This window comes from Malaclemys terrapin, chromosome 11 (assembly GCF_027887155.1).
Source record: "Malaclemys terrapin pileata isolate rMalTer1 chromosome 11, rMalTer1.hap1, whole genome shotgun sequence".
In the NCBI taxonomy this organism is placed as follows: Eukaryota; Metazoa; Chordata; order Testudines; family Emydidae; genus Malaclemys; species Malaclemys terrapin.
Window position 1 is genome coordinate 40482323 of NC_071515.1, and position 27884 is coordinate 40510206.

The 27884-nt window shown below is 40.4% G+C and overlaps 1 protein-coding gene across 2 annotated transcripts; it reads right to left on the reverse strand.

Annotated features, from left to right (window-relative positions):
• Nucleotides 1-27809, reverse strand: PDK1 (pyruvate dehydrogenase kinase 1). 2 transcript variants are annotated; one of them, XM_054043579.1, is made up of 11 exons: nt 27558-27809; nt 21545-21686; nt 15229-15300; nt 14235-14419; nt 13824-13919; nt 13427-13504; nt 7833-7909; nt 6834-6932; nt 4615-4725; nt 2776-2889; nt 1-2662 (listed from the first exon to the last, which is right to left on the reverse strand). In XM_054043579.1, the coding sequence occupies exons 1-11, from the start codon at nt 27673-27675 to the stop codon at nt 2522-2524; spliced, it is 1233 nt and encodes a 410-aa protein (XP_053899554.1). In that variant the 5' UTR covers nt 27676-27809; the 3' UTR covers nt 1-2521. The 2 variants fall into 2 exon arrangements, with proteins under 2 accessions (XP_053899554.1, XP_053899555.1); XM_054043580.1 differs by lacking the exon at nt 6834-6932.
• Between the last annotated feature and the right edge of the window lie 75 nt (nt 27810-27884).

Here is a 27884-nt window from a genome sequence, read left to right on the forward strand (position 1 = left end):
TGATTTAAAAAAATCACATTGCAGTTTAATTTTATCACACACAAACTAAAAATTCTAAATATAGGGTTGAATTACAGTGTTTCAAGAGAGTATAACTATCCATTTTACTACATCTGCAACCAGTTCATTTTCTTTTGATACTTAACAGCCAAGTAGCAGTGATTATTTTTCAGCACAGTAATGAAGATGTGTATACATAAAATCAGTATTTTGAACCAGCTACTATAGTGAAGTAAATAAAACATAGCAAGTCAACTCTAATGACTAGGAGTAAATACTGCACACTCTGAAATTTACTAAACACTTAATTTCCACCACAGCCAGCAGAGGAGGAAAAAACTATTGAAATATCTACATTGGAATACTTTGCTATGGGCCCAGAACTTTTGTTCTGATACATTTTGATTGTTAAGCCATAGTTGGCAAAGATACAAGCAAAGGTTTCTACTTCAGTAATTCCACATGAAAACTCTTGTATTTTCATTTTCATTGCAGGCAATCTGTTAGTAATGTCTAAGACCAAATATGGAAAATCATTCTAAAATCAGTTCAATTGAATTAAGTGGAAATATGATTAAAGATTTCAAAATTTTATTAACATGTTAGATCTTTTCAGAACAATGTGTTAATATATATTTCAAAACTTTTTATTTTTGAAATAAAAAAGTTACTTTTAGCATTAGGCTGTCAAGAGTGACAGTTGCAAATGTTTAGCAAACACTTCCCTCCTTTTATATAAATTTTGACCCCATTCTGCAAACCGTTTCCTGCCTGGATTTGGGCATTAATTTGAGCAGGAAATAGTCTTACATTGTATTGCCTTTTAGGCACTTATATACAATGGTGATATGCCACACAAACAAAATTTACTTCACAACATCCCTATCTATCCTCAATTTACAGATGAGGAATTCACCTGAAGTCATCCCTCACAAAATTAGGACTATAGCATACTTACCATTCCAGCTTCTTTCCTTATCTATTCAATAACAAGAAATCATAGGGTTGTGATCAAGCAGACCTGTGTAAGTCTCACCATCCTCTGCTCTATTTTGACCTGGTAGACTGCTGAAACATAGTGTGTGCTTTCTGGCACATGCACATCTCTCACCCTCATCTATAGAGCAGTTAAGGATTGGTCATCTGAGTTAGGTGCTGGGACTGCAAGTGCTTCTCCACAGCATTCTAAGTTTTTGGGGATGAGAGAATTCAGTGGGATGTACACGCATGACGTGGAGATATTATATGGGCTTAAATAGCTGGTCTGGTCAGCAGAAAAGTTGAAGCTATCAACACAGTTGTATCCCTCACTAGAGAGAGCTGATGTACCTAAAATATTATAGGAAAAAAGAGCATAGCAAAATGAAGTTGACATTAATTGCACTCTTTAAATACACCTGGATAACTGGTAGGTCCTGTTGTCCTACTATTACACTGATCTGCTCAGTAAAGATGCAGATTTTGCAATAGAGTTTCTCCATATTAACAGTAGTTACTGTTGTCACCTAATCTATGATCCCAGAGTTTGAGGCTTTACCACAAACTTATTTGGACATTACCTGCAGAAAGAGAGGAAGACCTGCAAATCTTTACTGTAAACCCTCAGAAGCTGCTATTTCACAGTAAGTAAGTATGCCAACTTCTGTTTCTCATGAATTTTCAATACGTTTCTCAGAAAACCCGTAACTGGTATTGTATACATGAAATGCATTATACCAGAGGCAGCAGTTAAGATTGGATTTTCAAAAAGAGAGAGCTGATAAATACTATAGGCAAATACAACTTGAGAATCGTTTAGTTTACAGCTGTTGCCTTGCCCCTCTGAATAATCTACTACTAGTAGTATGTACAGATTCATTGATTTCAGAACAAAGTAAAACAACACATGATTGCCTATTGGAGCTTCTGTACTTAAATTCAAATATTTGTTTCTAATTTTGCTAAATTTATTTAGGTTTGTAAAGTGCTTTTGAGCTCCTCGGCTAGAAGATGGTGGAGAAATGTGAAAGGTTGCATAATGGGTTTTATAAATCTATTAATGCTTTAAATAATTACTTTAAAGTTTCATACATCAATGTTTAGATCATTTGATAACTTCATCCAATGCTCAATGCAAAGAACTGGTATTAGCAGTTCTGGCGAGTTGCTATTTCACTAATGCTTCCATCAGGAGAGTTTAAGTTGTGTGAACTGTGCTCTTCAAGCCAGCTGTGAAATAAGTTACCCTAGACCCTGTATAAAATCTAAAATTACTGCTCCCTAGATCTAGCTACAGAAGTAAATTGGAAGTACAAAGTGGAACAAATTACGAGTGTATTTTTTAATCTACATACTTGGTTTTAATTCAGTTAATTCCTTAAAGTAGTATTGGAAAACAGTTATGGACTTCAACTTCCTATTATTCCCTACTAAAAACATTTCCACATGAAGTATTTGAACCATGTTTGGTATAAACCTGCTAAACAATCCCTTTGCAAACAGACGACAAAAGCATGTTTACTTTTTCTGGACTGTTGTACAATTATATACTGCGGAATGTGGTCATGTCCTTTGGCTCACTGCTTGGCACACACCAGTCATCTGCTTCGTGGTTTTCCACATAACGTTTCCAAGCTGATTTGTTATACACAGGGAGCCTTTCGATTGATTCTGTTGATAAAGCCTGTAAAGAGAGCAGAAGATATAGTGGAGTCTATTTTGCTGAGCATTTATTAAATTTTTTTATTAAAATTACAAGTTACATTAAGACTGATACCAAAAAGTGGTAAATTATACCTTTATGTAGATAACTGCATCTGTACCATACCCCTCTAAGGAATACAGTTTCAGATCTCCTTGGAAGTACTGTGCGTACAGACGTGATATAGGCAAACCATAACCAAATCCAGCCTGATAAAAGGGGAGAGGGCGGGGGGCAGAGAGATAAAAGCACACTTGAGTTAACTGCATCATCTGCAGAAGATTTGTCAGCATAGCAGACCAATATCTGTACCACTTAAATTTAGAGGCAATCCAGCTAGGGTCAGCATATTGCTGGACACATGTTAGCATTTGAGAAAAGTAATCACTTATATAGGGCCAGAGAGGTGGTGAGGATTCCAAACCTTAAGTATTACCTCTCCTCCCTACCCCAATGTTACCAAGTTTCCCTCCTTTCCTACCCATTTTCCCCAAAACCACCGTAGCTCTTTGTTGGGAGGGGAGGGGACTGCAAGGAGTAAACCCTCCCTGTGCGGGCTGCTATACAACACCATTGGTGCTATTACTTGCAGCTATCCCACAGCAAGAGCACTAGTGGAAGTACTCTGCCTTGCTGCGGAACATTGGATGACTCTCTCTATCCCCATGGAGCCACTAGTCTGGCTGTTGCTGATCTTGAGAAGACAGATGTTAGGATTGCAAATGAGAGGCCCAAGAGGCAACCTCCTTAAATTTGCTTGTGGCCTACACTATGAAAGTCTGACAAACCCCTGTCCCAAATCGTTAACAATTAAACACTAAGCAAAAGTTAGAAATATTATGATGCCTTTCACTTAATCACTAGCTTAATTTGTGCAATAGCTCTAGAACCAAATAATTTGAATTAAAGGTACTTTCACTGTTTATTTTGATGGGTTTAGACTAGTGGGAATTATCCAATCACTGGATATAGAAAATTAATAAAATAGGCCAATAGTTTGAACGTCATAGGGAAAAAAGGAGTCCAAGGCAGAGTAATGTGATGGTAACAACAATTGGAAGTTATTGACAGTGGGTCCAATGCTACATTTCTTACATATCTTAAAACAGTGGTCCCCAACTTTTTCCGTGGAGCGGGCACCGGACGACTAGCCGCTGAGGACCGTGGCCACTGGACAAGCAGCCGCCGTGAAGCAGCGTCATCGGCGGCATTTTGGCGGTAGCGCTTCTTGACGTTGCTGCTTCTCGGCGGCATTTCAGCGGTCAGTAGGTGGGTGCACGTGGATGCCCCGGCGGGCGCCATGGCACCCACGGGCACCGCGTTGGGGACCCCTGTCTTAAAACATCTATTGAAGCCACTAGGAGTTTGCAAGGACCACGGGAGTAAGCTCTTTATCAGTATAACCATATACTATATACTTTTGTTTTTGTCAAGATTATACAACTGAACAGCTATTTCACTCAAAACGACAAGTATGGACTTGATCCAAAAGAAGGGGCAATTTTAAAACCAGAAGTTCCTAAACTCCTAAATTAATTTCTATCCCTAAATTAATTTCCTTTTCTACTCTGCTTCCAGAACCAAAGTTCAAAGTCCTGTACTCGCCCAGAAACAGATTACTGGAACTCCTACAACAGTTCAAGGAATGTCGCTCCTTGTTCTCTCCTCCTTCAGAGCTTGAAGAAACAGAATTTCAAACTTAAATTTTGGTAAATATTAAAAATAGTGTTTTTCTTACTTACCATTAAGGCTACAAATTCTGTTTAATGTTGTAAGTCTACAATTTTTTTTTCCCTTTCAGAAAGGCACTTTTAACTTTTTACACCAGAATTGCTAGACTATTCACTTATCTGCAAAACACGTAGTAGTACAAAGATACAGGTAATTTTTGCCTTCCCAATTATCAGAGGACAAAGTAAAAAAGGCTTACAGACCAGAGGTGTTGCTCGTGACGTCTCAACACGGGGACGTGGTGCAGTTGAATACATATAGTTGAACAGTCCGTCAATTTTCCTCATCGGAACACCGCCGCCACGATCGCTTATCTACAAAATGAATGAACACGCTATTAACTTTAGGTTCCTGTATATAAAAGAACAGAAACACAAGCTGATTTTCTTAAAGAATAAAGTATAAAGGAAGACTGAAGACTATACAGTCTCAAGTTGTCCTTATTAAATCATCGGATCAGACTTACTGTATATACTCGTTCATAAGCCGAATTTTTTTAGTAAAAAAGGGAAGCATCAGAGAAGGGGGTTGGCTTATGAACGGGTAAAGAGAGGGAGAGGTAGGACACAGCCCCTCCCCCGAACAGAGGGAGCAAGGAGAGTTGCAGCACAGCCAGAAGGGAAGAGGTGGGGCCAGAGTCTCTCCGTTTCTGGCCACGCTGCTCTCCCCACAGCCTCCGAAGCAGCTCCAGCTCCGGGGCTGGCAGCCTGTGGCCGCGTCGCTCAGCCCTGCCCCCCAGAGCAGGCTGTGGCTGCGCCACCCAGCCCAGCCCTCTGGAATATGCTGCGGCTGTGCTGCCCCACCCGCCAGAGCAGCTCCAGCCAGGCCAGAGCCATCCTCCCCAGATATGGTGGGAAGGGATGGGATGGGGAGAGTGTGGGGGTCCCGGGCTAGGGATGGGATCATGTGGGGGGTGGTCACAGGTTACTCCTCTGACCCCCAGCTTCTCCCCCCAAAAAATTTCCCCACCAGTTGCTGTCCCGGCCTATCGTAAGCAGCTGGCACACCAGTACACTTCGTTTACTTAGGTTTATCTCCGTGCCTGTGAACGCTTGAGGTAAACAAACAAACCATCTCGGCCTGCCAGCGGCTTATCCTCATGGCCCAGGAGCCAAAGTTTGCTGATCCCTGAATTATAGGGTCGGCTTATGAACGGGTCATAAAAAAATTTCCATTTTTACTTCTCCATCTTGAGGGGGGTTGGCTTATAAACGAACCAGCTTATGATCGAGTATATATGGTAATAAAGAAAATCATCTGATAAATCACAGCAATATATACACACAAAACCCCAGCTGAGGTTAATGATGTTTCCCAAAATGCTGTCACCAAAAACATCCACAATTACACAGAATTACTTAGACTATGTCTACACAGCCTGCAGTAATGGGCCTCCCAACCCAGGCTGACAGGCTCAGGCTTATGCTACTGCACTATAAATAGCTGTGTAGGTGGTAATTTGAAGTTATGGCTTAGGCTGGTGCTCAGGCTCTGAAGCCCACTCTTCTCTCTAGGCTTCAGAGTATAAACTGTCTACACTGATAATTTTAGCGCAGCAGCACAAGACGGAATTTTGACCTGGGTTGGGAGGCTCACTGCTGCGGACTGCGTAGATATACCCTTAGAAGCCATACATCCCACTTACATGTTGTGCACTGCTTTTTTTTCTTCCTCACCCTCCTTCCAATTTCTAATCTTCATGTGGAGGAAGTTAGGTTCAGTAAAAGTCAACAATGGCCATATCAACTGAATCCTATGGGTGCAAAGTTCTCAGTGCTTTAGCCAGTACTTTAGGAACAAAGATGCTACATAGCAGCGCAATATATTAGTACTCATTTACTACTAGAGCAAATCTGAAGATTTGTTTCTACTTGCATGAAGTTAAATTCTAAGGAAAACCTATATACTACAACCAACCTTGGAAGTCCAAACACTAACCATATCAGAGATGCTGCCCTTAAAAGAAATATCTGCAAGGCAAGGCCTAACCTAGGCAGGCTTCACCTGTGCTGGACTTACTTTATTCCACACCTGTTCTGCACCTCACTCAAGTAGTCACTTCTACCTATAGGACACCTGGCTCTGAACAAACTACAAATCTGGCTATCTTCCATTCCTAAACTGGCACTTTACCCTTTAACAGAAACATGGTTTATTTACATTATAGCTACATAAAGAATAAATATGTTGAAAGGGTAAAGTGATGCCACAATCTCCCATTCACATGAGACTTGGGAGATCTTTATGATGTTTCCACTCATCACTGACCCAAGGCTTGAAATCCCACAAAGGTTTTATTCCTTACACAATACATTATCAGCATTGGTACAAACTCCCAGTGTCACATCACCCATTCATAATAAAATATTCCCCCAGGTTCCGAACTATTTTCCATCAAAGTAAACATCAACAAAGCAGTTACCTTCACAGTTAAATCCTCATTGCCTAATGTGACATGTACTTGAATTGGAGGGTAAACGCTTCGATCAGTATAGTGTTCCATTGTGGCTCTCATTGCATTCTGAGAAATATTTAAAATTAAAGTAAAATAAGTAGTTTTAATCAAATCATAGATTTGATTGTAACTTTTGTGCTGTTAATATGTCAACTTAGGAAAACAGTTTTATGTGTGCCCATTTAGAGATTGTATTTCCATTTTTACTACTTTGTACTTGTATAAAGATATAATAAAAATCATATTTCTTCTTCAAAAACATTTCCTGCTTGCTTTTTACCACAGAAATATCAGGAATATCAAGTCTGCTCTTCCCTGGCTTTGCTACAGTCTTACTGGGGGAGACTTAGAGATGTATATCATGAGCTAGCCTTATTTTAATGGGAGAGGAGCTGAATTCTTACAGAAACATCCTCTCTCCAAGGATTAATTAAGCCACTGGAGTTAAATACCAGCAACTGTTAATAAAAAAAAGTTTTACACAGACTCTCTCTCAATTATTACCTATCAGTGTTGTGTGATATCATAAATTCACTGGTTTTCCAACCAGAATCAATTTGAAAAAAAATTATTAGTCTACTACAGGCATATGAAAAAGCGTAGCTTTAGTTCTGAATTGTTTCATAGTGTGATTAAATTACAGCATGAATAGGTTCTGTATGTTAGAAAAGTATCTGAAGAGATGTGGCTTGATGTAGAAGTCTTAGTATTCCTGTATGAATGATTAAGATAAAGGACACATTTTCAAAGCCTCTGATTTTATACACCAGTCATCTGTGTACAAATGATGAGATTTAGACATCTACCTACCTGATCTGTGGGTGCAGTCAGGAACTTAGATGTCTGAGTCTTGCAATTGCAGGTACAAATTTGCATGTTATTTAAAAATTGGTTCAACATGTCAAATAAATACACATCTCAGAACACAAACATGTCATGCAGATTGTGTAATCCGACTGTACAAACCTTGAAAAGTTCAAAAACCATGTGATAGAGATGGGATGGTACATATACTACTTGCATGGGTTGTCCTGATGATTTTGCTGGAAAAGAAAGTAACCCAATCAATCAGACAACATACTGGAAGCCCGCTGTTAGTTTTGGCAATATCCAAGTAGTTCAAATAACAAATAGAATCTGGTTTTGTTTTGGTTGTTTTCACTGATAAAACACAGTACAGAGAAATGAAAAGAAAATTTGAATAGAAATCTTGAAAACATTTGTTACTCTCATGTTTATCAAAACTCATTCAAAATCTATATTCTTGCATAGTTTTGAAAGTTTGTTTTAATTTATTTGTAGAAATTAATTTTAAAAGCTATTTCTGCTAGCAATATCATTGCATTTGAGTACATAATATGTCTGAACAATAACTGCAGTACAATGTGTTCTTGGATTCATTTGTCTATTTAAAGATCTGCTGATGTATCCAGAAATCTTTGATAAATTTTATTTGTAGATAGTTCTACTCATCTTGGTTTCCAAATCTTTGTTCTCACTCTTTAAAACAAACAAAAATTACTAGGAATATTTTCATGAATAGATTTTTCTTCTATTTTGATCACTAATCTAGGACTAGTGCTTGGAAAAGTTTACTGGCCCTAAAAACATTTCCATCAGTTCACCAAGCTAATTACCTTTGTAATAGTCTTTCCCATGCTGTTTTAGCAGCCACTACAGTTAGAGATTAGTGCTGTATGCCATCTGGGATTTCAAATAATATGAAAACATTATTTTTACACTAGCAGGTCAAAAATATTGGATCTTAAAATACGCCAGACCTACCCTTGTCACTCACTCAAGCTAGCAGTGCTATTTTACCTTAAATTCAAATCTTAATATAGGGGGCCTGAGTTCTCAGCTTAGCCCAGGCAAGTGGTGGGTGAAGAATGCACAGCTGGCCCTGGATCTGGGAAGGGCAAAGATGGCTTTGAACTACCTTTGTGTTTCCATGATTGGGCACAGAGCCCATCCCTCAGTGTAAGATGCACTAGCTGCTATGGCCCCACAGTACCTTTATAGTAGCTAGGCATTCCTGAGGTGCAGAGAATCCATGGCCATAACTTTACACCAGCCATAGGGTGAAGTTTAGAAGCTTTTCTCCACTAGAGGCTCTCCCTCACCTGAGGCAATCCTCCTGTAGCTGGCTATGTCAGCTTTAGATCCAGGTTGCATTGCCAGAATGGCAAATAGCAGCCATAATGCACAGGAGAATCTGAGCTAGCAAGTATTGGACATAGAACATCAAATCTGTTCCTGAGGCTTATTCATCATCTGAAGTCCAAATCCTGTGTTTGTGATGTCATGATTAGTTGTTGTAGAGATTGAGTTTTCAGAAACAAGATTATGGAACACGAGTGCAGAGCCCTACAACTTCCAGGGAATGGGAAGAAGCTGAGATCTTATTTGAACATATTTCTAGTAATAAAATTGGGAAGGGGAAATAATTGTTTTTAAAAAGATAGTCTTGAAAAATTGTTACACTTTACAATCATGATTAATTACATTGCAATTACAGTGTGATTAAACTATTGCCATGCTTTGAATGTAATGCCTGTAATTAACACTAATTCATAAAACCAGCTGACTACATTAAGGCATAACTACAGTGTAGCAGGACCTTGTATAATTAGTGTACCTAAAAATCGAAATGTATATATTCTAAGTATGAAACATAGTAACAAATAATTAAGTCACATAATTAGTATAATAAACACAATTCCAGTTATATTAATTAGTGATGAGTTATCAAAAAGCATAACTGAGTGAGAGCAGCAGAATAAGGACAATGGACTTAAAAAAAGCAGTCTTTAACAAACTTAGAGAACTGGTAGGTAAGGTCCAATGTGAAGAAAATCTGAGGGGAAAAAGGAGTTCAGGAGAGCTGACAGTTTCTCAAGAGAATCATATTAAAGGCAAAACCGCAAACTATCCCGATACAAAGGAAAGAGAGGAAGAATAGTGAGACACCAATAGAGCTCCATCAGGAGATTTTAAGAGACCTGAAAATAAAATAAAAAATCCTACACAAAGTAGAAATATGGACAAATTACTAAGGAGGAATACAAAAAAAGCACAAGCATGTAACTACACAATCAGACTAAGTTACAAAATGAGTTACACCTAGCTAGAGACATGAAAGACAATAAGAGGAGGTTCTTTAAATACATTAGGAGCAACAGAATGATGAAAGTGTAGGTCCTTCACTTAGAGGGGAAGGAGAGCTAAAAACTGATGACATCAAGAAGCCTGACGTGTTTAATGCCTATTTTGCTTCAGTCTTCAGAAAAAAAGTTAATTGCAATCAGATACTCAACACAATATTAACAACAAGGGGGAAGGAATGCAAGCCAAAATAGGGAAAGAACAGGTTGAATATATCTAACTTATATAAATATTCTTTAAATTGGCAGGGCCTAATGAAATTCACCCTAGAGTACTTAAGAAACTAATCGAAACAATCTCAGAACCATTTAGCAATTATCTTGGAGAACTCCTGGAGGACTGTTGAGGTCCCAGGAGACTAGAGCGGGCAAACATAGCAGCTGTCTTTAAAAAGGGGAACAAAAGACAACCTGGGAAATTAAAGCCCAATCAGTGTAACTTCAATACATGGAAAGATACTGGAACAAATTATTAAACAATCAATTTGTAAGCACCTGGAGGGTAACGGGGTTACAAGGAACAGCCAGAAAGGATTTGTCAAGAACAAATAATTCCAAACTAACCTAATTTCCTTCTTTGACAGGGTTACTGGCCTAGCAGATAGGGTAGAAGCAATAGATGTGGTATATCTTGATTTTAGTAAAGTTTTTTGATGCAGTCCCACATGACATTCTCATAAGCAAACTAGGGAAATATGGTCTAAATGAAATTAGCATAAGGTAGGTGCACTACTAGTTAAAGACCATACTCTAAGAGTAGTTATCAATGGTTTGCTGTCAAACTAGGAGGGTGAATCTAGTGGGGACCCACAGGGGTCAGTTTTGGGTCCGGTACTATTGAGTATTTTCATTAATGACTTGGACAATGGAGTGGAGAATATACTTATAAAATCTAAAAATGACACCAAGCTGAGAGAGATTGCAGGCACTTTGGAAGCCAGGATTAGAATTCAAAACAACTTTGACAAACTGGAGAATTGGTTTGAATTTACCAAAGTGAAATTTACAAGTGCAAAATACTTAACTTAGGAAGGAGAAATCAAATGCACAACTACAAAATGAGGAATAACTGGCCAAGTGGTAATACTGCTGAAAAGGATCCGAGGTTATAGTGGATCACAAACTGAATACGAGTCAACAATGTGATGCAGCTGTGAAAAAAGGCTAATATTCTGGAGTGTTGTATGTAAGACATGTGAGGTAAGTAACGTGAGGTAGTGTCCCTCTACTCAGCACTGATGAGGCCTCAGATAGAGTACTGTGTCCAATTCTGGGTCCCACACGTTGGGAAAGATATGGACAAATTGGGGAGAGGCCAGAGGAGAGCAACAAAAATTATAAAAGGTTTACAAAACTTGTGAGGAAAGGTTAAAAAAACTGGGCATATTTAGTCTTGAGAAGAGAAGATGGAGGGGGCACCTGATAACAGTTTTCAAATATGTAAAGGGCTGTTATAAAGAGGATAGTGATCCAACTGTTCTCCATGTCCTTGAAGGTAGGACAAGAATGGCCTTAATCTGCAGCAAGGGAGATTTAAGTTAGATATTAGGAAAAACTCTTCTAACTATAGGAGTAGTTAGGCTCTGGAATAGGCTTCCAAGGAAAGTTGTGGAATCTCCATCACAGGTTTTTAAGAACAGATGAGATAAAATACCTGTCAGGGATGGCCTTGGTTTACTTGGTCCTGCCACAGTGCCGGGGGCTGGATTTGATGACTTCTCTAGATCCCTTTCAGCCCTAAATTTCTATGATTGTAAATCCAAACTGTAACTACACTGTAAACTACAGTGTGATTTATCATACTTCATAATACGATCAAAAATTCTAAGAGGCACCTGCAGCAATTTAACATGCTTTTCTCTACAAATATTTCCAACCCTCAGGCTCAGAGTATGGAGGAGAACATATTTTACCTTGACACGGAATGGTAAACTTACCAGAGTCAAAAGAATAAAACTGGTAAGTGCTTATAAAATATAATTAAGGCCTCACTTTTAGTCCAACCTTAATCAGGCTTTCCTTTGTGTGCCCTCATTTTTGCAGGCCTAAATGGGGGTGTATTTTTGCTCATGCAATTATTTGTAGATGCAATTTAGATCACTCTAAATTCTTGTTAGCAGATCTGCATGAATTTACTTTTAATAACTGCAGGAATGTTGCTGTTTGGATCAATGCTACCAATATATTTTGGATGAGCTCAAGTAACTTTAATATATGCATACACGTGCATGTTTCTGTACAGTAGAACCTCAATTTTACAAACCCCAATCTTACAGATTACCTTTTATACAAATCATTTTTCCCAATGGTGGAAAAAACCAAAGTCACGTAACAAAAATGATATTGATAAAAAACAAGTCAACATTCCTTCACGTTCAAATGCATTTATTGCATTGGAAATTGATTTGCCGGGATTTTAAGTACTAAAAAATGTGATCCAGTGCACCATATTTCAATTTATGCACTGTGCCCACTGTAATTTTGAGATATTCAATTTCATTAATTTTTGATTTTATGAACTCCTCAATTCCCAATTAGTTTTTAAGATAAGAGTTCTGCTGCATCTCTGTATGAATGCTTGTAGTCAAATTTTCAAAAGCTGTTTTGTCACAATTGGTGGTGCAAATACTTGTTTACATGGCCTAAACTGTTTACATGGCCACATCTAAGTTCCTAATTAGACCATAAGTCAAGTAGTTGATAGCTAAATGAAAGCGAGAAATTGGAATACAGCTTTAATAGTGAATGGATCTATGAATTGTACTAATAAAAAAGGAGTTAGGAGGGAAAAATAAGACAAAGGCACAGAGAGGATGAGCGTATGAGAAAGCTATAGACGTACTGTAAAGACTGAAAGGTGGGGAGAGATACAAAAGATCTTGGGGAAGGGGGAACAGGACTGTTAAAAGTTGTTAGACCAGTGGTTTTCAACCTTTTCCATTTGCAGACCCCTAAAAAATTTCAAATGGAGGTCCAAATGGAGTGGAAATCTTAGACATGGTCCACGGACTCCAGGTTGAAAACCACTGTTTTATGGTAACAGCAACAACCTTTCGCAGACCTCTTAGATTAGTGATTTTCACATTTTTATACTGGTGACCCCTTTCACATAGCAAGCCTCTGAGTGCGACCCCCTTAAATATAGAAAAGTGTTTTTAATTTATAAACACCATTATAAATGCTGGAGGCAAAGCGAGGTTTGGGGTGGAGGCTGACAGCTCGCGACCCGCCCATGTAATTACCTCGTGACCCCCTGAGAGGTCCCGACCCCCAGTTTGAGAACGCTTGTCTTAGACACTGTGTTAGACCAACAGTGGAAAACTATCCTAAACCTTCTGATCAGACTGATGCTCCTCATTTGAAAGAGGAGGATCCCCAATTTCCACACACACTTACCATTCAACTCTTCAAGCACAAGTTCTGGAGAGCTCATGTAATACAAATCACAAAGTCTCTTAGCATTTTCATAGCCATCTACATGAAATCAAAACAGAAAAATGTAAATACAAAAAATACATTTCCCTCCTTTTTTCAGATGTTTTGTAGTTTGTTGAAAAGAACATCAACTAAAAACCAAAATCATTCTGCACTCTTATTGTGGACCTTTCATATTTTCTCACAAAAGCTGAAGTATTGGTAGAACAAAAACGTATTAAATTTGAACTGGAATTTTCTGCTCCACATAAGGATGATATTAGTACAATATAAGAAGAACCTGATTTATATTAGTTCTCTCTATAGATTTTAATGTACCTTTTCAAAATTCTTGTTCAGCTGGTCTGCCTGAATTTACCTTTAATAACTTCAACAACATTGCAGTTAGGATTAATGCTTCCAATGTGTTTTGGATGAGCTGGATTAACTTTAATTTTTCCACCAAACAGCAAAGCTGCCAACAAAGAAAATAACATTTAGTAGGCAATGCAATTTCACAATTTTCAGTTTTCATGTCTTCAGCATTGCTGAATGGAACAGAATAAGCATAGTTTATAATTTTTGGCTGTAGCATTCTTAAAGAAAAATGGTTAATCTGCTTTGCTGATGACAAAAAAAAATGCTTTATAGGCATACATAGGTGTTTCCAAATGGATCCAGAAGATGCTGTAAGCAGCATATTTGAGTAAATAATCAATACCTAAAGATAAATGTAAGATATACCAACACATTCCATTCATGATTTTCCCCCTTTAACAATAGTACTTACAGTGCTGATTGAGGAGCATTCTGATTGAAATGCGACTCATGTAGAAACGATCTAAAAAATACTGCACATTCTGACAGGTCACTGGATCAACCCCAAAGCTTTCCTTGTACTCAATCACACCTTGAGCCATTGTAGGAATTACGTCATTGTGTCGGTTCCGGATTGTTATCACAGTATCTGTAAACCTAACATTAATGAACAAAGGAAAGTGAAGCCCGCTGTTTACTGATATAGCATAGAACCACCCTAGCAGAAAAAGATAGGTCACTCTTGAGTCTCATTTAAACTGAAATTACCAATAAAGGTGCCATATATAATAGGGGGTTTAATAGATATTTTTCAGTAAGAACTGAAGTGAGACCAACAATGTTTGCACAGATCACCATGTGGCTGTCAGATGGCAACTACCTTCAGACACTGGTGACTTGAACTGGACTAAAAGTAAAAGGTTGCATGTACCATTATCTAAACCACACCATTCTACTCATACTCACTTTCTACAATTTCACAGAAACTGAGTTTTGGGGACCAGAATTATACTTTTGGTAAATCAAACAAACAAAAGGAAACATTCATTTTTCTTGATTTAGTGAAAAACTGTGGGTCATATTATGATCCATTACTAAACGGTCAAGGCCCTTAGGGTATGTCTACACAGCAACTAGACACCCACAGCTGGCCCATGCCAGCCGCCTCGGGATTCAGGGCTCAGGCTGTGGGCTGTTTCACTGCTGTGTAGACTTCTGGGCTCAGGCTGGAACCCAGGCTCTAGGACCCTGCAAAGTGTGAGAGTCTCGGAACTCAGGCTCCAAACGGAGCCTGGAAGTCTACACAGCCCAAGTCCTGCAAGCCCAAATCGGTTGGCTTGGGCCAGACGGAGGTGTCTAGTTGCTGAGTAGACATACCCTTAGAAATTTTCTTCATCTGAACCATCAATTGCCATTCATTGTTTATAAATATACATATTTTAAAGTATTTTAAAAACCACACTCACCTATGAATAACTTCTGAATCTTCTGCACTTTTCTCCTTAAAGTCAAGGATTTCCTGAAGACTCTGGACATACCTAAAACATAAATCCTCTATGGTAGATTTTTGTCATGATATTCCATACAGATCTACAGATTTTGTAAAGACATTAACAATTTTCTTTTAACATTTATTAGCTTGTAATCAGGAACAACAGCATAGAGCAGGGGTGGCCAATCTGTGGCTCCAGAGCCACATGCGGCTCTTCAGAAGTTAATATGAGGCTCCTTGCATAGGCACCGACTCTGGGGCTGGAGCTACAGGTGCCAACTCTCCAGTGTGCTGGGCAGCGCTCACTGCTCAACCCCCGGCTATGCCACAGGCTCTGCCCCCACTTCACCCCTTCCTGCCCCCTCCCCTGAGTCTGCAGTGCCCTCGCTCCCCCCTCCCTCCCAGAGCTTCCTGCACAGCACAAAACAGCTGATTGGGAGGTGCTGATTGGCAGGGCTGCAGGTGAGCAGGAAGCACTGGGAGCGGGGTGGGAGCAGATGGGGGGCTGCTGAAGTATTACTGTGACTCCTTGGCAATGTACATTAATAAATTCTGGCTCCTTCTCAGGCTGGCCACCCCTGGCATAGACCCATAACAGTCATGTTATAGCTATGGTTAAAGAGGCATTTTCATTACTAGCCCCTACTTTCAGGCACTTTCAACTTTCAAAATAATATCTTGTATGCTGAAAATGACTTGGCTTGTTCTCCTACCAAAAGTTTATTTTTTTTAAGTTTGTTAAAAATTTTAATAATTCAAATGGATAAAAAAAAGCATTAAAACTCAATAAAATCATTTTAAAATGTTTTTCACACTTGAAGTTAGTCATTTTTCTTGCACTCCATTTTGACAGCTTTATTGAGAACTACGCATATGCCAAGTTTCAATTTTTACAATGAACAGGTTGTAACAGATTGAACATAGTGTTCTATTTACCTGGCCAATTTAAAACACCCTTTAAGTGCAGGGTTGTACGCACACAAGTTTGAGACTGCTTCTCAAGGTTGTGATAACTCATAAACAAGTCAGTTTTTCTATAATATATATTAAAATGTTTTATCCTGTTTTTTTAATAAGTTCATTAAATAAGCGACTTTCCCAATAAAATACATTCCCGTAAGTCTTTCATAATGTAACTGCTTAATTGACACATTTGTATTTTATTATATAAGCAGCCGCCCTGTCAATTTTTCACTTATTAAATTCATTATAAGTTCTACCTGATTACTCCTAGATGAATTCTGCACCACTGCACACGTGAAGAATTCATGTCCCCTGCAGATTTTTTTTTTTCCCACAGAAAATACATTCTGCTGGAGAGGTGCAGCAGTTACACCTTTCACCCACCAGGGGCTGATGTGGCAGCAAAATAGAGGGCAGTCATCACACCATAGAAGCTGGGAGACAGCAGAGGCTGCTTTTCTCACAGCGACATGCCTGTGGGGCCAGATAAGGGGATATGGGATATGGGGGGGATGGACAGAGTGGGGCACACAGAGCTGCTGAGGGGTCATAGACTGGGGTTCAGAAGAGCTAGTTGGGGGACAGACTGGGGCAGGGAGGAGTGGGGATGCAGGGCCACCAGGGGGCAGGAGAATGCAGGGCTGACAGGGGGTGCGGGATGGATGAGTGGGGTGCAGGGACACATGAGGATGAGAGCACGGGGTGCAGGGCCACATGGAGACATGGGCAGATGTGCTTGGCTGAATGGGAGAGGGTCGGGGGTCAGCCAGACTCCCCAGCTCCCTAACAATCCCTCCCCCACACCCAAAAAACCCTCCTGTTCCATACTTTTTCCACCCAACCCAACAACCCTCCAAGTTCACACCCAGGCTCCGTCTCAGCAATTTACTTCCCTCTCCTTCAGCTCCTCCATTACCCCTGACTCCCCAAAGCCTCTGAACTGCGTCTGAGGGGTGCAGAAAATAAGTTTCTTTGTTGTAGTTTAAATTAATTATTACTCAAAATTATGTATTAATATGTCTAGTAGGGAATCTATTTGTCCAAAACATTTCCTGAATCTTTTTTGTTGTCTGTATTGTTACAGACATAATTGTTGACAGGTATTTTGAAATAAATTACCAAAATAATTGAAACTGGTGTGATTATATTGTGTTATTTTGACAAATAAAATAGGCAGAATTTTGCAGAATTTTAAAATATTGTGCGCAGAATTTTAAATTTTGGGCCCAGAATTTTTAATTTTTTGGTGCAGAATTCCCCCAGGAGGACCTGGGGCATCAGCAGGTTTTTAAGTGCCTCCATCTCAGAAGAAGAAGAACCAATCTTCTGGGGGGAACAGACTAGCTAGAGTAGTTGGGAGGGTGCATCTAAGGGGCTAAACACATTGCATATAATTGAGACTCTAGATAGCACGCATATAAAGAATCGAGGGGCATATGGCAATCAAATTTATTCTCCCATATACCAATGCTAGACGGCTGGGAATCAAGAAGAACTAGAAATGCTCATTTACTATCAGAAATCTGACATTGATATTACTGAAACCTGATAGGGTGAGTCACAAGTGGAATGTTAAAATCACTGGATACACTATTTAGGAAAGAGAGTTGACAGAAGGGGAGGCAGGTAGGAATCTAAATAAATATTGATAATTCAGAAGAATAGGACCTGGAATGATTAAGAATTAACATTCTAACCGATAAATTACAAGATGGAGTTACTAGGTGGAAGTCCATTATAGACCCCCAAATCAGTTGAAGGAACAGAATCAGCAGCTCCTTACATTTCTACTTACAATTTATAGAAAGAAAAATTGCATTATGATGGGAAACTTCAATGTTGGAGACATAAGTCAGAGGTCTCATGTTGCAATTAGTATAACATCCTTGGATGATAACTTTAATTATAATTAAATTATAGTTGATAACTTTCTAACAAGTACACCTCTACCTCGATATAACGCTGTCCTCGGGAGCCAAAAAATCTTACCGCGTTATAGGTGAAACCGTGCTATATTGAACTTGCTTTGATCCACCAGAGTGCGCAGCCCCTCCCTCCCCCGGAGCACTGCTTTACCGTGTTATATCCGAATTCGTGTTATATCGAGGTAGCGGTGTATTGCAAACAATTTGGGGTAAATCTATACTGGACCTCATTCTGATGGATAAAGACAAATTGACTGCTGCCTTGATGCAAATGATCATGACTGTATGCCATTTATGTGCAAATAGAATAGTCCTAACCAGTAGTACCTATACTAAATGCTTTAAAAACGCCAATTTCCCAAAGTTACACAATTGCAAGCAAAACGAGTGGCAGGAAAACTGAAACCTCAAAATGCGAATGTTAATTGTGAGTTGTTTAAGAATGCTTCTAGTTGCCCCAAAAATATAATTCCATAATCAAAGGCTTTTTAGGTTAAAACCATCCTGGTTAAGAGAGGAAATGAAAGTAGCTGTTAAAAATATTATAAATTAAATTAATGGAGAAATCCCATCTCCTAGAACTGGAAGGGACCTTGAAAGGTCATCGAGTCCAGCCCCCTGCCTTCACTAGCAGGACCAAGTACTGATTTTGCCCCAGATCCTTAAGTGGCCCCCTCAAGGATTGAACTCACAACCCTGGGTTTAGCAGGCCAATGCTCAAACCACTGAGCTATCCCTCCCCAAATTAATGGAGATATCCTATCTCCTAGAACTGGAAGGGACCTTGAAAGATCATTGAGTCCAGCTGCCTGCCTTTACTAGCAGGCCCAAGTACTGATTTTGCCCCAGATCCCTAAGTGGCCCCCTATTATAACATATAGGAAGGTGATAGCCATGAGTACAAACTGGCAGTTAGGAAACTGAATCTCATCAGCTTTTCCATAATTATTGCATTGGATCAAAGAATTAAAGGACTGTGACATAATCAATGCCACTCAGCATTATTTCATGGAAAACAGGTCTTTTCAAGCTTTAGCTAACAAAGTTATAATCTCACCCAAAATGATAAAGGTAACTGACATAATATATTTAGACTTCTGTAAGGCATGTCTCTGAATCCTAAACGACATTTTTATGGAATAACTACTACACAAAATTAATGTAGTCCATATCAAGTGGATTATAAACTGGTTAACAGATCACAAAATAACTAAGTAAGGTGCCATCATCGAGTGGAGGTGTTTCTAATGTTGTCCCTCAGGGATCTTTTCTTGGCTTAAAGCGACTAAATATTTTTTTTGATTATTGATCAAGAAATAATGGCTGGTAAAATTTGCAGATGACACATTGGCCCAGTAGAAAATTGAGGGAGCAGACCAGTTATACAGGTCTAGATTGCTTGGTAAGGCAGGCTCATTTGAACAACATGCATTTTAATACATCCAAATGCAAACTCACATCTAGGAACAAAGAATGTAGAACACATTTACAAAAGGGGAACTGTATCCTGGAATGCAGGGGCAGTGAAAAGGAATATGGGGTAATGGCAGATAATCAACTGAACATGAAATCTTAGGCGATGTCTACAGTATCTTGCAATTCAGACTATGGGGGTGTGAATAGCCGTGTGCACCAAAGTGCTGCTCTGTAATTCCCCCGTGTGAACACTGCGAGCGCATACTAAAAGGCTCCTAGTTCACATTAACAGGAACCTTTTCGTTCACACAAACAGTATCCAGACAGGGGAGTTAGAGAGCAGCACTTTGGTGCACGCTGCTATTCATACCCTTGTAGTCCAAACTATAGGGGAGTGTAGACAAGCCTTGTGTGTGATGCTGTAGCTAAGAGGGCTAATACAATTTTTGGATATACAGGGAGTCCTCGGACTTACAACACTTTTCAATTGACTGCCCATTTTACCCCTACAACGCTTGTTTCCCCCTTAGGACGCTCGGTTTGCATAAAGTTTGCTTGAAATCACTTCCTGGTTGCATTATACTGTATGGAGCTGGAAGGGGTCACTTCTGATTGGCTTTGAGGCAGTAGGGTAGCTTGTTGCCGGGTAGGGTTGCTGCCCTGGGCTCAGCCAATCAGAAAGCTTGAACAGTAATTGGCTGAGGCTCAACATATATGCCGTTCTCCCTGGTTTTCTAAGCCTGTGTTGCCTGCATTCTGAGCAGCATCATATACGAGTTTATATGTTTATTTGGATGCTGTTTACAAAATACAGTGTACAGTAAATACATTGGTGTTGCAACATTAGTCAGCTATAATTCATTTAGTACAAAAATCTGGGTTATTGTGGTGAAAATAGTGTATCAAGCCTTGGTTCAGAAACAATCCCCCCTTCATACCGTTGATTCCTATAGGAAAAGCAGTTTCAGCTTACAACGCAATTCTGAGGAACAGATTGTGTCGTAAGTCCGAGGACTCCCTGCATAAACAAGATGCATAAACAGGAACATTAAGCAGGAGTGAGGAGGTGATAGTCTCACTAATGCTGCATGGAGAGATATTACTGCACTTCAGGTATCAACAATTCAAAAAGGATGTTGAAAAATTGGAAAAGGTTTAGAAAAGAGCTAAAAGAATGACTTGAGGTCTGGGAAACATGCCGCTCGTCAGACTTTGGAAGCTTAATCTAAAAGAAGGTTAAGAGGTGACTTGATCTGTTTATAAGTACTTAAATGAAGAGATTTTTAAAAAGCTGACAGCTTCTTAATCTAGCAGAAAAAGGCATAATAGCCAATGTCTGAAAGCTGAATCTAGACAAATTCAGACTCGAAATAAGGTACAAATTTAACAGTCAGGGCAATTAACCATTGGAATAATTTATCTAGGGATATGATGAATTCTCCATCACTTGAAATCTTGAAATCAAGACTAGATATCTTTCTAAAAGAAATGCTATAATAAAACAAAAGTTATGGGCTTGATGCAGAAACTAATGGTTGAGATTCTGTGTGTTATGGAGGTCAGACTAGATCATGATGGTCCCTTCTAGCCTTAAAATTAGGAAACATCTTAAACATAAACACCTGTCTTTTCAATGTCTTCAACCTAGAAGGATGAATGAAATTGACTGAACATGAACTACAAACAGAAGTGAAACTGACTAGTCTGTTTTTTCTTGAAAGAAAAGCAAGGAGTAAAATCATGATGATCAGCTAGAAGTAAAATACTCAACATTCTCTCAGTCTATCAATATAGACCAGGATGTTTTCAAAATAGAATTTTAGATAGGAACAATCACATGCAGAAGAAATTGCTTAATGCTACCATATAACAAACATGTACGTGAAGAGTTTCTTCCGCAGCAGCTTAGTTTCTTAGTATACTTAGTATTTCTTACTACAACAATAACCCTTAAAGGTAAAATAATAAATACAAGACACTTCTTACCAGCTCTGCACCAGCTGAACTGAAGGTGTTTTTAGCAGGTTGTCTGGAAGCAGACTTATTTCTTTCATTATGTTTGCCAATCTTACAGGCAATTCTTGTCTCAAAAACATAAATGAAGTCTTTTCACAAGCATTTTCAGACCCTAAAATCAAAATATATTTGGAAAAATCAGAATATAGTTAACATTTGTGGAACATCTTTATACAGCTATAGATCACTATTTTCCTGCATATTTTTGTGGTCTAGCTCTGAGGTTAAATTAGACCAGGTTTGAACATAGGGATAACTTGGATGTGACCCTTTGTAAAACTGTTATTATTTCACCTTAAAACAAAAATTGGCAGATACTAGTTACTTTGTCACTGAGGAACAATTATGTTTTAAAAGACCATGAATTAAATAAGCCAGTTGCTTACAAAGAGTATTGTGGCACCGGGGGAGGGTGTCATCACATGCAACCATAAAGCAATGTGGCTCAACAGGATCTGAACCCTGGACCTTCATATCCCCAATACAGGCCTCTATCAGTCATAAAAAAATACCTCTTTTGTTGTTTCGCCTCAGCATGGTAGGATGGACTAGATGATACTTGCTAGGGTAGAGACCTGACACCATTGTCAGCAATAAGGTCTATAAAATGTCCAGAATCACAGGGTGATAGCTCAAGGTAAGGCCAGAGCTCTTTATCACCTGTCTTCTAGATCTGTGCACCTTTCCCTAAGCTACAGGGTATGTGAATGGGCCACATTGTCTCCAACAATGTGCCAGGGAAGATAATGGAGCAAGTAATTAAAGTGGTAAGGTGATAGGGAATAGCCAGCATGGATTTGTAAAGAACAAATCATGTCAACCAATCTGATAGCTTTCTTTGATAGGATAATGAGTCTTGTGGATAAGGGAGAAGCTGTGGATGTGGTACCTAGACTTTAGTAAGGCATTTGATACGGTCTCGCATGATATTCTTATCGATAAACTAGGCAAATACAATTTAGATGGGGCTACTATAAGGTGGGTGCATAACTGGCTGGATAACCGTACTCAGAGAGTTGTTATTAATGGTTCCCAATCCTGCTGGAAAGGCATAACAAGTGGGGTACCGCAGGGGTCTGTTTTGGGACCGGCTCTGTTCAATATCTTCATTAACGACTTAGATATTGGCATAGAAAGTACGCTTATTAAGTTTGCAGATGATACCAAACTGGGAGGGACTGCAACTGCTTTGGTGGACAGGGTCATAATTCAAAATGATCTGGACAAATTGGAGAAAGGGTCTGAGGTAAACAGGATGAAGTTTAACAAAGACAAATGCAAAGTGCTCCACTTAGGAAGGAAAAATCAGTTGCACACATACATAATGGGAAGAGACTGTCTAGGAAGGAATGCATCATGGAGGTGAATGCCTGGCTGCGAAGATGGTGTCGCCAGGAGGGCTTTGGCTTCCTAGACACAGGATGCTATTCGAGGAAGGACTGCTAGGCAGAGATGGCGTTCACCTTTCGAGGAGGAGAAAGACCTTATTTGGACACAGACTGGCTAACCTAGTGAGGAGGGCTTTAAACTAGGTTCGACGGGGACAGGTGAGCAAAGCCCACAGGTAAGCAGGGAACATGAAGACCTGGGAGATGGGTCAGAAACGAGAGGGAGTATGGGCTATATTGGCAGAGAGAAAAGAGGGTCAGGACAAAACTGTGAGGAAAGATCAAACCAGTATCTTAGATGCCTATATACAAATGCGAGAAGTATGGGGAATAAGCAGGAAGAACTGGAAGTGCTAATAAATAAATACAACTATGACATTGTTGGCATCACTGAAACTTGGTGGGATAATACACATGATTGGAATGTTGGTGTGGATGGGTACAGCTTGCTCAGGAAGGATAGATAGGGGAAAAAGGGAGGAGGTGTTGCCTTGTATATTAAAAATGTACACACTTGGACTGAGATAGAGATGGACATAGGAGACGGAAGTGTTGAGAGTCTCTGGGTTAGGCTAAAAGGGGTAAAAAACAAGGGAGATGTCATGCTAGGAGTCTACTACAGGCCACCTAACCAGGTGGAAAAGGTGGATGAGGCTTTTTTTAAGCAACTAACAAAATCATTCAAAGCCCAAGATTTGGTGGTGATGGGGGACTTCAACTATCCGGATATATGTTGGGAAAATAACACAGCGGGGCACAGACTATCCAACAAATTCTTGGACTGCATTGCAGACAACTTTTTATTTCAGAAAGTTGAAAAAGCTACTAGGGGGAAGCTGTTCTAGACTTGATTTTAACAAATAGGGAGGAACTCGTTGAGAATTTGAAAGTAGAAGACAGCTTGGGTGAAAGTGATCATGAAATCATAGAGTTTGCAATTCTAAGGAAGGGTAGAAGGGAGAACAGCAAAATAGAGACAATGGATTTCAGGAAGGCAGATTTTGGTAAGCTCAGGGAGCTGATAGGTAAGGTCCCATGGGAATCAAGATTGAGGGGAAAAACAACTGAGGAGAGTTGGCAGTTTTTCAAAGGGACACTATTAAGGGCCCAAAAGCAAGCTATTCCGCTGGTTAGGAAAGATAGAAAATGTGGCAAAAGACCACCTTGGCTTAACCACGAGATCTTGCATGATCTAAAAAGTAAAAAGGAGTCATATAAAAAATGGAAACTAGGACAGATTACAAAGGATGAATATAGGCAAACAACACAGGAATTCATGGGCAAGATTAGAAAGGCAAAGGCACAAAATGAGCTCAGACTAGCTACAGGAATAAAGGGAAACAAGAAGACTTTTTATCAATACATTAGAAGCAAGAGGAAGACCAAAGACAGGGTAGGCCCACTGCTTAGTGAAGAGGGAGAAACAGTATCAGGAAACTTGGAAATGGCAGAGATGCTTAATGACTTCTTTGTTTCGGTCTTCACTGAGAAGTTTGAAGGAATGCCTAACATAATGAATGCTAATGGGAAGGGGGTAGGTTTAGCAGATAAAATTAAAAAAGAACAAGTTAAAAATCACTTAGAAAAGTTAGATGCCTGCAAGTCAGCAGGGCCTGATGAAATGCATCCTAGAATACTCAAGGAGCTAATAGAGGAGGTATCTGAGCCTCTAGCTATTATCTTTGGAAAATCATGGGAGACGGGAGAGATTCCAGAAGACTGGAAGAGGGTAAATATAGTGCCCATCTATAAAAAGGGAAATAAAAACAACCCAGGAAACTACAGACCAGTTAGTTTAACTTCTGTGCCAGGGAAGATAATGGAGCAAGTAATTAAGGAAATCATCTGCAAACACTTGGAAGGTGGTAAAGTGATAGGGAACAGCCAGCATGGATTTGTGGAGAACAAATCATGTCAAACCAATCTGATAGCTTTCTTTGATAGGATAATGAGCCTTGTGGATAAGGGTGAAGCTGTGGATGTGGTATACCTAGACTTTAGTAAGGCATTTGATACGGTCTCGCATGATATTCTTATTGATAAACTAGGCAAATACAATTTAGATGGGGCTGCTATAAGGTGGGTGCATAACTGGCTGGATAACCGTACTCAGAGAGTTGTTATTAATGGTTCCCAATCCTGCTGGAAAGGCATAACGAGTGGGGTACCGCAGGGGTCTGTTTTGGGACCGGCTCTGTTCAATATCTTCATCAACGAATTAGATATTGGCATAGAAAGTACGCTTATTAAGTTTGCGGATGATACCAAACTGGGAAGGATTGCAACTGCTTTGGAGGACAGGGTCATAATTTAAAATGATCTGGACAAATTGGAGAAATGGTCTGAGTTAAACAGGATGAAGTTTATCAAAGACAAATGCAAAGTGCTCCACTTAGGAAGAAAAAATCAGTTTCACACATACAGAATGGGAAGAGACTGTCTAGGAAGGAGTACGGCAGAAAGGGATCTAGGGGTTATAGTGGACCACAAGCTAAATATGAGTCAACAGTGTGATGCTGTTGCAAAAAAAGCAAACGTGATTCTGGGATGTATTAACAGGTGTGTTGTGAGCAAGACACGAGAAGTCATTCTTCCGCTCTACTCTGCTCTGGTTAGGCCTCAGCTGGAGTATTGTGTCCAGTTCTGGGCACCGCATTTTAAAAAAGATGTGGAGAAATTGGAAAGAGTCCAGGGAAGAGCAACAAGAATGATTAAAGGTCTTGAGAACATGACCTATGAAGGAAGGCTGAAAGAATTGGGTTTGTTTAGTTTGGAAAAGAGAAGACTGAGAGGGGACATGATAGCAGTTTTCAGGTATTTAAAAGGGTGTCATAAGGAGGAGGGAGAAAACTTGTTCACCTTAGCCTCTAAGGATAGAACAAGAAGCAATGGGTTTAAACTGCAGCAAGGGAGGTCTAGGTTGGACATTAGGAAAAAGTTCCTAACTGTCAGAGTGGTTAAACACTGGAATAAATTGCCTAGGGAGGTTGTGGAATCTGCATCTCTGGAGATAGTCATTTATCTAACCTACTCTTAAATATCAGGGATGATCTAGACAGTATTTGGTCCTGCCATGAGGGCAGGGGTCTAGACTCAATGACCTCTCGAGGTCCCTTCCATTCCTAGAATCTATGAATCATGTACTATTGTCAGACTCCTACCTCTGAGCACAAAATCATATCTACTACAATTTTTAGCCTCAGCAGCTGATTTTCTAGCTTTTGAGAATCTGTCAAAAAGTTGATATATTTTGAACATTTTTTCACGTTATCCATGACCTTATGTCTAAGCATTGATGTCCATAAATTACTGCTTTGCTGTGGGAAATATTTGCCTTGAAAGCAAATTCCCATTGTAAGGGGGAGACAGTAGTTTGGGGCCTATATCTGTATTTAAAAGTACCTGTGAACAATACTACAATCCTTGTTCAAATATAGTATACATAGAATGACTACAGTTGTTACTGTGTAATCCTGTCGATCATTTATCATTTTAATTTTTTTAATTTAATAATTTTATTTATTTTTTTATTATTTAGAATAGACTTTATATATAAAGGATACACTTTTGTCTTTACATAACATATTGTAAAATGAATAATGATGCAAAAAATGTTGACTGGATAAAGGGTCCTTTAACTTTGAACAGCTGAGGGGTATCTTCTTTAACTGAAATAGCAGAAGCCTGTGTTTTTGAATCCTGATGGACAAGGGTGTTAGACCCAGTTCCCCAGGTATGTGTACATATAATTTATCAGAGATGAACCTACAGAAACTGGATTAATTGCATTGTGACTCCATACCCAGACTTGATAAGGTTGCTAATGTCTGCCTCTAAGATTGTTTTGTGTGTGGCACTTCGCTCTCTAGTGGTAGACTGCAAATCTGATTTTAAAAACTCGGGATATTTTGCTTTCTTGCCAACTGTCACCCATTTGTTCACTAGCGTGACAACTTTGGCCACAGCTGTAACCAGTCTCCTGAAGAGGCTTCAAGCGTCAGCGCTCTATTGAATTTCAGTCCTGGCCTGGTCAGAAAACCCCCTCTGATTGGCTGCCTGCCCCACCATCCCGCTTCCTGGGGAAAGAGCAGCCAATCAGGCCTCTTGGGGGGGAGCCCAAGTTGGGGAGCCCAGAAGCCCAGCAACTTACTCGGGGGTCGCCGCCTGTGAGCAATGAGCCCAGTCCGCTCTCTCCACCTCTGCAGGACTGGGAAGGGGAGGAGGGTGCAGAGCCCACCCCGGAGGGGGAGAAGAGGTGCTTGTTGCCTGGGGGCTGAGGAACCGCAGGCGCTGCCAGAGGAGCCCAGGTAAGCCTTGGGAGGACTGGGGGTGAGCACGGAGTAGAGGCGGAATTGGCAGCCCTCAACCCGCTGGTGGTCACATAGGCTGGGGGCGTTCACGCTGCAGCCCGGTCTCTAGACGGGGGCCAGGGGCTCCTCTGCCCACGTGGCGTTGGTGGCGCGGTACCGCCTCCTGCACCGGAGCCCCGGGGAGACGGACGGGTCAGCGCAGCCCGTCGGGGTCCTGCCACCCCCAGCTCAGCGCGGGTGGGCGGCCTGGCGGCCCGGGCTGGGGGGGGGGGGCAGGGCACTCACCGAAGTCCAGGAACTGCTTCATGGAGAGGGGCGACGGGGAGAAGCGGGCGTAGAAATCCACCTGCTGCGGGAGGCCGGCCGGGGAGGCGCCTCTCAGCAGAGCCCGCAGCAGCCTCATGGCAGCCTCGAGACGCGGCTCCGCTCCTTTCAGCCCGGCCCGGCCACCATTCCCGCCTGTGCAGCTGCCCGGAGCCCCGGCTCCTGCCCGGGCCGCGGCCTCCTGCACTGCGCGTCCCTCGGAGGATCGGGCGGGCGGGCAAGGGCGGCCAGGCGCCGCCTCCCTCCCTGCTCGGCGCCGCGCCCCGCCGGTGGGGGCGGGAATGGCGC